At 47.2% G+C, this 12,376-nt stretch overlaps 1 protein-coding gene across 4 annotated transcripts in view; it reads left to right on the top strand.

Moving 5' to 3' along the window:
- The window catches only part of GRAMD1B (GRAM domain containing 1B), a 138,523-nt gene that overhangs the window by 98,727 nt on the left and 27,420 nt on the right, over positions 1-12,376 (top strand). For 3 of the 4 annotated variants that reach the window (XM_026657975.2, XM_026657973.2, XM_026657977.2), the window contains one exon: positions 4,800-4,820. The exons of the other annotated variant lie outside the window; for it this stretch is intronic. In XM_026657975.2, coding sequence (XP_026513760.1) covers positions 4,800-4,820 — 21 coding nt within the window. The remainder of the gene's footprint in view (positions 1-4,799; positions 4,821-12,376) is intronic. 4 annotated transcript variants of the gene reach the window in all.

The following is a 12,376-nucleotide window of genomic DNA, read 5'->3' as shown; positions in this document are numbered from 1 at the left end:
TTATTAGGTTTTATAGGAAGGATGAGCTTTCAATGTGTCCCGAAGGTCATTAGGTTCGAGCTATCTTGGACCCGGGTGGTGTGTTGGAGCCCATTCCATAGTTTTCCATGTACGACATAGCCTTTTGAGCCCTCTGGAGAATCACTGGATAAAACAAACAGGTGCTCGAGATATAGGGTATGTCTGCACTGGGAGCTGGGGGTGTGATCCCCCACTTGTGGAGACGCTCACGCTAGCTCGCATCGAGCTACTGCATTCAAAACAGAGTATAGCCGTGGGACAGCACAAGCTGAAGGGTGGGCTAGCTGGCCTGAGGATGTGCCTAGGGTTTTTGGCGGGCATGTAGTTGGGGCCGCTAGGCCCCCCTCCTCCCCACACACCATACTGCTCATGTTGTTGCAGCTACATTCTGTGTTTAGTGTCTGTCTCCAATGAGTATGTCTCCTGAGCTGGGAATCTCACATTGGAGACAGTCTCTGAAGCTTCAGCCTGGTAATGGAAATTCAATAGTTAACTGGGTAGCGTTAAAAGGGAAAGGTACCTAGTGTTTAGACTGGGAGTCAGGTCTCCAGAGTTTTATTCCCAGCTCTGCCGCTCACTCATTTTGTAACCTTAGGCAGGTCATTTCACCTTTCTGTGCCTCAGTTTCCCCAGCTGTAAAATGTGGATCATGTTGCTTTCATGCCTCGTGGAAGGTGGTGTGGAGCTGCATTATGTACAGTATGTGAAGTGCTTTGGATTCCTCTGGCAGCAGCACTATAGATGAGCAAAGTATGATCCTGCTCCCATTAAAATCAATGGCAAGACCTCCATTGACTCTGTGGGGAGTAGGACCACCCCTGTTGTACCAGCCAACAATCTGAAATTCATACAGACACTGAATGATCTGTTGCCTCCTACCCATAGTATTACCTTTAATCTACCAAGGCAGAGCTGCCATTACACACAGTATGGTCCCTAACCCAAGCAAGTACTTGTTAAACAAGGTTACGTTAGAAAGATGTAGCAGGATATAAAGAGAAGACTCATTAAAGAGCCCCATCCCCTCCCTCGTCAAGGCACCATGAGAAGTGTTATCTGGCTGCCGAAGATGAGTAACTGTGTGCTGTGATACCCCTGGCATCTGCCTCTCTGTGCCTATGTAGCGCTGTGTCCTGTGGATCCGTGGAAGCTCTCCTCAGTCCTGTGTGTGATTATTTCCACCATTTATGATAGATATTATTTATTTCCTTTTCTCCTTTCAGTTCTAATTGTGACAATTTCTTTTTCCAGTATGACAGACTTAACCTGATCAAAGTAAGAACTTGTTTCTTTCTTTTTTAAACCACCCGCTGATTCTTCCAGACTCTTTCCTTGATCCTGCCTCCTTCCCACCTTGTAAAGAAATCAGTGCACAACCCGCTTTGGAAATGAAGCCAGGAGACAGTTTTAAGCTTAGGTTCCTGAGGCTGTGAGCAGGAATCTTCATCTTATATAAATGTTCGGGGTTATTTCAAATGGTGAGGTCTTTCTCTGACGCTTGTTACTCTGGTGCACAAGAGGAGAAGTCCGTCAACCTCCCCGAAGCCACAATAGTCTTCCAGCTTCCTGTAACATGTGCTTCCACCATACATACCTCCTATTCTCTCTCTCTCCTAGGCTCCTACACCCCATAATCCATTTCCCTTCAATCTGTGCTCTCTCTAATCTCTCCCCTCTTGGAATTCTTCTATAGGAGCTCTGAGAGCAGACTAATGTCAGGAGACTGGAGGCTCAGGGAGAAGTTTAGGGAAACCTGATGTAGGTTCAGGTCACTTCTGCAAGATCTTATTGCTGCTTCTAAAGTTCCCTCTTACCCTAAAATTATTTCCATGCATCGAACCAAACCTTGGCAGAAGTAAAACAGAGTCCCTAGAAAATGAATCCTTAATATAGGAATAAACGTAACAAGATGAATTTGCAACCTGAAAAAGGGTAAAGGAAATATAATAGGCAGTGGATCTGTTGAATAAATGCAGAAACAAGAGCATGTGCCCAGCTACTGAGTTTTCTGTAGAAACTATAACATGGGTTATAATAATGCAGGAGAGGATTCAGGTCTGGAGGGAAACTCACCTAGAGAAAAAATGACACCACCTTATTACAGAGTTCTCTACGCAATTAAGGCTGCTACAATTGCTGCAGCAGAGGGGAGTGAAATCTCTGTTGCAGTGCTCATTTCAGCAGCCTCAGTGGCAGCAAAGTCTGCATTTTCCTGTTACTTTTGGTTTGATTGTGGGGGATTACTTTTCAGGCACTTCTGTGCTTTGCGCTACCCAGAGGGTTGCAAGCTAGGGTAAAGAAAGCTGCATGAGAACCTCTCCATCTCAGGTACCCAGATGCCATGGTGATGAGTTCTGGATGGATGGGTGGATAAACAAACTCTATCATTAGCAAGAATTGAGCCACACGATGCCCTGGTCTCTGTGCCATTTGTGGACAAGAGTGGTTTTCTCCTTGTTTTTCCTTGCTCCTTTGGATGAGGACTCCCTTCGGGAGAAAAAGCAGCGGGTAAGACCAGCCTTGGAAAGGGGATGGGTCAGAAGGATGTAGCCAGTAAGAATTTTCCCCCTCCACAAGCTGATGGTTGTTTCTGTGTCTTGAAGATCTGTCTGCACTGTGATTCGTTTCTCCTGCCCAGGTTTGTGGGAGAGCCCAGAAATGGACGCTTTATGTTTTTCAGGAACTCTGCTCCACGGGGGTGAGGGCCACAGCTGGTTGCATGTTCTTGTGGTGTTTTTGCTGTGGTTCAAAAATGTCCAAGGATGCACAGGTCCTTTGAGTAGGGTTGGCTCCATGAATGAAGTCTGAGTGCTTGTAAAGTTCTGCACTTGTGCAGAAAGGTGGAGGGGTGGGGGAAGAAGGGGAAGTTGAGCAATTTTCTGGGGTGGATTGTGAGTCTTCTGCTATCCCTGTCTCTGGTTTTCCACTGGAACAACCTAGATCCCCCGGACACCTTTTTCAACTCACTCAGGAACTGATGCAAAGGATTCTGGGAAGCCTCATTCAAAAGCTGATCTCCTGATTCAAAATTTAGAAGTATTCAGGCCTGATCATTTCATTCAGGTCTCATGGCCAGTTCCAAGTTGAGAGTTATGTACACACTACCCTGCCTATAAAACGGGCATATATTGTAGAATGTGAAATTAATATGATGTTCATTTGATGCATGCCTGTTCTTGCCTGGCCTGGGGCAGATATGGACAGATGACATTTAGTGCTACCTGGTCTGAGCAATGTGAACTCAAAACTGCCCTGAAATCCATATGGTGTGAATAGCACAGCAGCATTTCTAAGCTAAGTGGAAGTAGCGAACTCCTGTTCCCAATACCTAGACATAGGCCAAGTATTTGTTGCAAAAAGATTTTTAAAAATAGCTTGTCGTCAGGTTAGTAGAATTATAGCATTTTTCAAACAACGTGAAGTGATCAGGGTGTGTAGAGGTGTCGAGAGGTAGCATGGTCTAGTCGATAGAGCCAAGTGCTGGGAGCCAGCACCCCCCCCCCTCCTCTCGAGTTCTCTGGTACTGTCTGGCCTTAGTAATACTTTATATTTACAAACAGGCTCAACCCTGTACATCCTTAGTGTCATGAGACGCCCCAGCATAGTCAACAGGACTGGTCATTTGAGTAAGATCTACTTGCATGAAGGAGAGTTTGCGGATCAAGTCCACAGTAGCATTATGTTTCCCAATGTCCTGGAGGTAGATAATAAATATCATTGCCCCCTCTGGAGCCTGGAGAAGTGAAGTGACTTGCCCATGGTCACAGAGCAAGTCTGGTTCAAAGAGAGGATTACAATAGAGTCCAGGGCTCTAAATCCAAGCTCCTTCTGTAGTCCCCTAGACCAGACTGCCCCCTATGTCTCATTTCCACATCTATAAAATGCAGATAATCATACTTCCAGGCATGTCTCAAGAGGATGAAAGTGCCACCTAAGCGATAGCAGTATTACTAGGGACACCATGTCGGAATGCAGAGCATATTACTCTCCCTCCCCTTGCAATCTGACTGCTCTCACCTCCCACTGAAAAATGGCGAGCATGACTTTTCCGGCTGAACTGGCTTTTCCACGTGCTCAAATGTGACAAATGGCCCAGCTTCCCAAAACAGTGCGAAATGTCTCAATGACAGGGTGCAAAATCACAGGCAGAGGGGCAGAGAAACTCCTCACATCAGTTTCATGGAAAAATGTTCCATCAGTTTTGCCCAGCTCTACTGAGCACTTCTGTTACTGTAGTGTTCTCTCTCTCTCACGCTCTTTGTTTCACATGCTGCTTTCCACATCCAAATCTTTTGGAGGGTCTGTTTGATGCCTTTTGCGAGTGACTGAAGTGAAATCAAGTTCCTAGCTCACCCTAGTAGTTCCTCAGGTGTTTATTTGGAAGGGGTCTCAGAACATGCTGGCATTTTTATCAGCTAGCCAGCAGGCCTGTGGGAAAATGAAGCTTGTAATAGAAATGATTGGTGATCATTAGCTCTAATGTTGCTAATGGGTGCTGCTGTTCTGCAGAAATGATTACAAAGTATGTGTGTGTGTGAGAGCCTGAATTGCCTCCTGCTATAACCTCATACTTCCGGGTTTGTTCTTAACTCAGATAACTGGGAATAAACATGTTAGACTCTGCTCTGAAACCCATCAAAGTCTTGTATTTATTCCCACTTTCTGCTGAATAGTTATGCTGTACATACCAGATGGGTTCTAGTCTTTCTCTCTCTCTCTCTCTCTCATACTAAGATCTCTGCAATAACTAATACTTCTCTTTTATTTTGTCCTTACAGAAAAGCCAGAGTTGGTATAATGTAAGTACTCCAGTTTCTCTTGTCCCTTGGTACATGTGGGGGTGGTGGGGAAGGCGGGCTGGGTTAAAAGGGGCTTTGCAATGGCACTGGGGCATGTTGATCATTTCAGAAAAGGCGGGGTGGGGAATGGTTCAGAGCTGGCAAGAGGGGATTGGCTTCTTAAGGGAGGGATATCAGAGAGAAGAGACTTTAAGAATGGGAGCAGATAATGTGTCCTCTCAGTCACAGGCTTCCTGCTGCACGTACATAGTCAGGATCTCCCGATCCTGTCTCTCATTGGATCTCCTTGGAATAGAATAGAGTTTGGCTTTATATAGCACCAAACAAAGCTACAAATGTATGAAAATGTTCACGCCTTTTGGAGTGGGTTGGAGGTGGGGGAGGGTAATCACCTGCCCACAGAGCTTGCAGGAACATAAACCGTCTTTCATTTCTGCCTTGATCTGATATTTTTTTCCCTTTGAGATCATGAGTGGCAGCGTTCGCAGGCACAGTGCTGTCAGTTTTCAGATTTTCCACAAGCAAATAGCGTCAGCTTCCCTTGCACAGATGAACTCCACCCTCCCCCAGGGTCTGATAGTAGATACCAGCTGTGCAGTGGCTATGCAGATGAGGTGTTAAATTAGCATCTTTCATTTAACACCTCATCGGAAAGACAGTGCCTTTCCAGCAATTACTACACTTACGACTTTTCCTGAAATTGGGCCTAGGTGGAAAGTGAGAGAATTTTGGGGGGACTATCGGGTGGGAAAAGTGCACAGTTTAAGAAGAGCCTGGCATGTTCCATGGACTGATCATGGGGAATGGAGCCTTTCCCTTCTAGCTCACTATCCCAGGTCAGTAGCCGCTGAAAGTTGTGACTTTGGTGGCAGATGTTCAGCTGCCGTAGTTTGGTGAGTCTCCAGGAACAGGTGGCTGCCCCATGAGAAAGAAGTCCTCAGCAGTAGTCACTAAAGTGAGGCTCTGTTGGAAGCTCAGCAGAGAGGCCAAGAACTGAATAAAACAGGGAGATTGAACTCTCCTCAGACCCCAAGGTGGTCTCTGCAGATCATGGGGAAAACACATGCCTGGGCTGCTCTGTTTACTATAACTTTTCTTCGGACAAAGAGACTTCAGAGCCAGATTTTCAAAGGAGCTCAGCTCCCCTTTAGACACCTAAGTGGAGTGCTCAGCAACCAGCTACTCCCATAACAGACAGCAGCAGCTGTTGGGAGCTGAGCACTTTTAAAAATCTGGCCCTGGAACTCCAGAGTTGGGGCTATGGCCCTTTTTACAGGCAGCACGTTTGCTAAAAGTACATAGTTTCAGGAGCGTTCATGGCAGTTTTGGGCAGGAGCGAATCACTGGGCAGGAGGTCTGGGTGATATGTCTTAGAGTCTTACTAACAGAAGTCAGTGTAACACTCAATATCTTATATCTCAGGCCATCAAACTGAGTTTGCTGTGTCCCTGGTATTAGCGAGGAAGACAGTGGCAGTGCAGAAGAACCGTTGCATCATCAGCTTTTCTGGGGAAGGGCAGTTTCTACTGGTTCTCCACAGTCCAGACTCTCAAAAGTTGTGGCTTTTCTTTGACACTGACCTTGCGTTTTTCTAGGGTATGGAGTATGGCCTAGATTTTTAAAAGTATTTAGGCAACTAACTCCTACTGAAATCAATGGGAGTTCGCACCTAAATACCTCTAAAAATCTGGACATATGTCCTCTATTCAGCAGTCAATACCTGTTCAGTAAAGCACTTAAAACACGTGCTTAACTTGGAGTCACATGCTTAAAGTTAAGCACATGCTTAAGTGGTTTGTTGAAGAAGGATGGATTTAACATGTGGCGTCTATGCTTTGTTGAATTGGACCCATAAGCTCCTTGATTAAGGGTTCCCCAGTCATCTGATGTAGACTACATGCTAACCTAGCAGTGATTAGTCCAGGCTTATTTGGCTTCATGCGTCCCAAGGTTCAGGCTCTCCTGGCTAACAGTATTCCCAACTTCTGTATAGGCTCTTGGCAAGGCAGAGAAAAGTTTAAAAACAAACAAACAAAAAACAAACCTGGGAGTAAAGCCAAACATGTCTAGAGGTGAGTGAGCATACCAGGATTTCTCGTTTCTCCTTTCCTCTCCCCTCCCAGGGTCTCTCAAAAGTCTTTTTATCCTTTGGCCTAATTCTGTACCTACCTCTGCTGGGTGCTAGGAGAAGTCTGGGATCCCTCCAGCCAATCTGTGAGGCTCTGATACAGACCTCTAATGTCCATGATCACCTACTCTAGAGTAAGATAAATTTGGAGCCCACACACGTGGGAACCTGACTACTGGAGAAAGCAAAGCATTAGATCCCTCTTAACCTGGGAGCCTAGACCCCAGAGAGGTTGTAGCATGGAGATACCCTAGAAATTGATCCTATGTCTGACTGATTCCACGATCTGTTGAGCTGTGTACACATCACAATCATACAGCACTAGCATTTTTTTGTGAGCGCTGAATCATGGAAATCACAGAGAGGAGATGTTTTATCATGTTGCACCAAAGTATCCTTCATCCACAGCTCCCACCCTCCAGTACGTACTGCCTGTCTCCTCTGAGAGTCTTAAGAGGCTGAGGCAGGACTTTGCTCTTCTCTCATTGCACGGCTAGAAAGACACCAAACTTTTCCAGGCACTTTCCTTCCTTCATTCACTCACTCACTTTGCACGTCTGCCTGGCCACCACTTCCTGTTGTCACCATTTTTTATTTATTTTTAAATCCTCCATATCTCTAAAATCAAATCTCTTTGCTCACTAGTTCAGTACTGAAATGAGTTTTGGTTTGAAACAGGAATTTTCCTCATGAGAGGTGGGGTGTAGACAAAGAGACCTTGTTAGGAGGAGAAAGTGTTTAATAAGGATAGGCAGGGGTGAAGATGACAGCATGGGCAGAAAACAATAGACCTCTTCCTATTGAAGTCAGTGACCAAACTCTCTGACTCCAGTGGGAGCTAGTGTGGATCCAGTACGCACAGACAGGCAAGGAGGGGGACAGAAGCAAGGACAGGAGAACATCTGGCTTTGGAGGCAGATGGAAGCAGTGTAGACAGATGGTGTTAGCAAGTGGTCAGAAGTGTGGAGAGAGACAAACTGGGTTGGAGGAAACGTGGATTGCAGACAGTCAGAAAAGGCGGAGAGGTGATCAGAAGTATTGGGAGCAGACTGACATGAACAGAAAGGTGGGGGTGTTCAGAAACACAGCGCAGACAGAAGGATCGTGAAGAAGTGGCATAAAGAAGCATGTAAAGAAGTCAGTAACCATAGCTGAAGGTGGCGTTGTGTTTTATACAAGAGCTGCTTGTTTCTGTGACTGCTGGGAGCCATCCCCTGCTGCATGATGCTTTGGTGTGATCTGCTTCTGTGGTTCTCTTGTGGTTTTGTGTCCGCTCTATCTTATCTTTCTGTTCTCTTGTTTTTCCTCCATGTATTTTCAGCATGAGAGACAGCACATCCGGAGAGTAAGCACTGGCTGCGTTCTGTGTGGTTTTTTTTCTTTTATTTTTTTGTTCTAGTCCACAAAACCATTGTGGCCAGATGAAAGCAGCAATGTGGAAACGGGGATGGGCCACCTGAGCTCCAGGAAGGGAATCAATGCTAGTGATAGCATAACAGTTGTCAGTAATTTGCTACTGCTTTGCACTGTGTTGGGCCAGCCCCTCCCACACATCTTGCCAGGATCTCCGGCACTGGGGACAACCAGACGCTTTCCCTTCCCCTCACCTCCAGGGACAGATCCATAAATAAGAGTTCACCTCCAGGGAGCGTCTAGAGAACCCACCTTTGGTGTAGTCTTGCAGTTTAGTCAGCTCTAGGGCGTGTCTTTAAACCTGCACACATGAAACACAGGTACACCTGCACTGCACGCAGACTCACTCTCACCCTCACTTATGGAGTCAGCTCTTCCCTGAAGCGCTCTTGCCCGTCAGCGTTGTATTAATACACTGGCCTTGGCTGTGGAGGCACCAGCCCTATTCCTGCTGCTTTTAACTGGTTTTCTTGTTTCTGTCTGGCCTGCTATGTTATCTCACCTCCCCTTAACACCACTTTGACCTGTCCCTGCTTCTCCAGTAGAGGTTGCTCCCTCCCATGTTCCATTTTCTCTTTTCTTCCTCCAAGACGATAGTAGCCTCTAGCTGTGAAAATTTGCTTTAGAACTCACCCTTCCTCTGCCTCCTGGTGTGTTCTCTGGTGCCACCAATGCTTTCCAAGAGATGCATGTGAGATTTGCATCAGGACCATATCAACTGGGGCGGGGGAAGAGTTTATAGTTTGTGAAATTTAAGGTACAGAACCAATGGAAGAGTAGGCCATTCTTCCCCAGTGGTAAGAGACCTTCCATCTATCTTAGCCCTTCTCCTTCTATGCCCTGTAAGTCAGTGGTGTAGGCTGATGGGCAGGTGCCCAGTCTGAGAGTTAAAATACAGTACCAATTCAGGTCCCTTTCCTCTGGGCCAGCTAAGTGCTTTAAGGAGACTTCCACAGAGAATTCTCAATAGCCAACAGAGGCCCTTCCAGCTTTCAGCAAGCAGGGCAGGGGAGAGGACATGTCGTTCTCCTTTGGTGACCTTTCTTAGATATCTCATATGCCTCCTGCCTGGTACCCCTGGAGAGAGTTCTCTCAGCTCTCATCTCCCCAAGGCTGAGCCACCAGCAATCCTCTATATAATATCCAGTAGCCAGTCTTGTGACACTTAGTCAGCTGCTCTGTCTGGAGACTACAGCTTCCAGCAACCCTGGTCATAAAGGGGCTAACAGATCTCCTGGACGAGTCTGAGCTCACGGGGCCAGTGCTCAGTTCCAAAGAGCTTCCCAGCTTTAGAAAGCCGCATCGCACACCTGCCGTGAGAATGTGGGCTGCGGCTGAATCACATAGTCCCATTTCTGATCCAGAGTGAACACATGCAGCCCTGCACCTGTGCTCATATCTCCTAGGTTGAGGAGCATGGATTTATTGGCTGGCTGGTTGAGTTCAATAGCAGTGAAAAGTAAAAGCTGCCCAAGGCATTTCCAGAGCCATTGGTGAGGAGCAGCAGACTTGGGTCCTGGCTTGTCAGGATTATTAGCCTGATTGATTAGAAGTCCATTACTAAGCACCTGCAGACCTCTGCAGTCAACGTTTAGCCCTCAGGCTGCCCTCTGAGTGTCCCTCTTCTGGGCTTAAGTGCTCTGTGTCTGCTCATCAGTTTTGAGACTGGGAGGTGCGGGCGTGCAGTGACTGAGATCAGCAGTGAGTCGCCACGTAGCTCTGTTTACTAAGAGAGTTGTCTGTCTGCATTAGCACAGGTCTCTTGTTGTGAGAGAAGGGGTCTGGTATGTCATCTCCTCCTGTCCAGTGACTCTAAGGTGATGGAGCTTTTCTCAGGCCTGCTTCACCCTAGAAATGGTTTGCCAATATCGCTCTAGCTACAAACCCTTCTAGTGCAAATGCAGTTTAGACTGGCAAAAAAGTGTTTTTGCTAGAATAGCTTGTATCGGATTCCTGAGTGATAACCTATACTGGCAAAAATACTCCCTACCAGTGTAGAAATATTACTAATAAAATCCCCCCCCCTTGCTATATCTGGCCTCAGTATTGTCACACAACCCTCCCTGGAGCATCTGGGCAATGGAGCGTCTAGCAACCAGCTTTGGGGAAAACAGAGCAGTAGCCCTCCAGATGGGCTGCTGGGGCCCTACTCCAAAAAAGGGCAGTCAAACTTCGGGGCTATGTTGGCAGCTTAGAAGGAACCTCACGTGCAGGCAAATGGATACAATTCTGTCCTTCACTTCCCCTCAGAACAAACCCATGCATCCCTGATATTTGGTTATGGGCATAGGCGCCGACTCCGTGGGTGCTCTGGGGCTGGAGCACCCACGGGGAAAAATTGGGGGGGGTGGAACACCCACTGGCAGCTCTCCGCCCCGCCCCCCTGCCCCAGCTCGCCTCTGCTCTGCCTCCACCTCCTCCCCTGAGCGGGCCACCGTGTCCTGCTTCTCCCACCTCCCTCCCAGAGCTTGCGCCGCGAAACAGCGGGAGGGAGGGGGAGGAGGAGGAGGAATAGGGAAGAGGCGGGGATTTGGGGGGGATCCAATAGGGCCGGGGCCGGGGGGGGGCACAAGCACCCACTGGTGCCAACAAAAGTTGGCGCCTGTGGTTACGGGTCAAAATTGCTCACTTGTGTGAGTTTACCGGCAGTGGGACCCAATAGCTTATCAACTCACGCTGCTATTACGTACAGGGGAAGAGGACTGTGTTATAGGCATTGTGGTAGATGTATGAAATCGCTTCACTGCTGTTTTTAAAATAGGGTGTGTTTGGTAGAGCTGTTGTGCTGTGTGGAATGATTCTTCCAATCCCCTTCTCCTGGAGAATGCAGCTAGCTGTGCATGGGGTGTCAAGAGACCATTCCTGCTGTGGAATTTCTTAGCACTGGGAAGAAACCAGGCCCAGGGCAATATGGTCCAACCTCAAGGTTTCAGAAACCACGAGTCAGGCTCCCAAAATCATGAGATTGGCTAAGAGATCATGGGATTTGAACTATAATAAATGTTGGGTTCTTTTTCTTTGCCTCCTGGTTTTTGAGACATTAGGGATCATGTTGTCAAGCTTTTCCCCATAGCCTCGAGGGCTAGAATCTTACTTTATTTTAAAATGAGAGCTGGGATTGTCATGTAATAACATTGGATCTGTGAGAAAAATACCAAATATTGTGAGGCTTGCAATACAATGGTGAGAGTGGGCAACACTGGGAGAGGGTCTCTGAGGCTTAGTAAAGGAGCTGAGATTAGGGAAGTATGGAATAGTGTAAGGCCCAGTGCAAGGAAATCATGGAGGTGAGAGGGAAAGCCAACATCTACAAGAGTAAAAATGGGCATGAACAACAAATTTCAAATCCAAAGTCAAGCTTTTCCAGGATTTGGAGTGTTTGGATCTGGGGTTCTGGTCCAGCCAGTTCTAGAGAGAGGGCCCGAGCCATGAAATCAGGTTGCAGAACCAATCCAATCTTCCCCAAAATTTGTGAGTTTTCATATCCACAGTTTGGGCTTAGGCCCATCTCTGGCACAGAGCTAGCCATGTGGGAAGCAGGAACTCTCTTAGCCACTAGCAGGAATCCCTCCACCCAGTAAATGTTTTGAAAATTCTATATGTGTATTCTGGAAACATTTCACTGCCAAAAAAATCTTTCTTTCTTTCTTTCCCCGCTTGGGACGACAGGCCCTGTTCCCTGTCAGAGCATGGAGGATTCAGTTTATATTCTTCAGGTTCCACATCCAAGGTCAGAGCCAAGGAGGACTCTGTGGGATTCCCCTTGGAGACATGTAGACAGCCCAGCCTTCCATTCTTATCTTCTGCTTGCTCCACTATAAATCATTCTGGTGGCCCTCCTCTCTTGACTGTCCCGAAATAGGGGCATGACCTCAGGGTTCTTTGCTGTCTGGTGCCAGAGTGTCGGGCTTCTCCAGCATTTCCAGCTGCTGTATGTAGCAAGTGCTGCTTCTGTAAATCATCTCCTGCGATCTCTGTGCAGATAGAGGCCAAACAGCCGGGAGGGGATGCGGCA

This window comes from Terrapene carolina, unplaced genomic scaffold (genome assembly GCF_002925995.2).
Source record: "Terrapene carolina triunguis isolate 2854851 unplaced genomic scaffold, T_m_triunguis-2.0 Scaffold374, whole genome shotgun sequence".
Classification (NCBI taxonomy): domain Eukaryota; kingdom Metazoa; phylum Chordata; order Testudines; family Emydidae; genus Terrapene; species Terrapene triunguis.
Note: the sequence above shows the minus strand (reverse complement) of the source record. Positions and strands in the feature narration are given on the sequence as shown.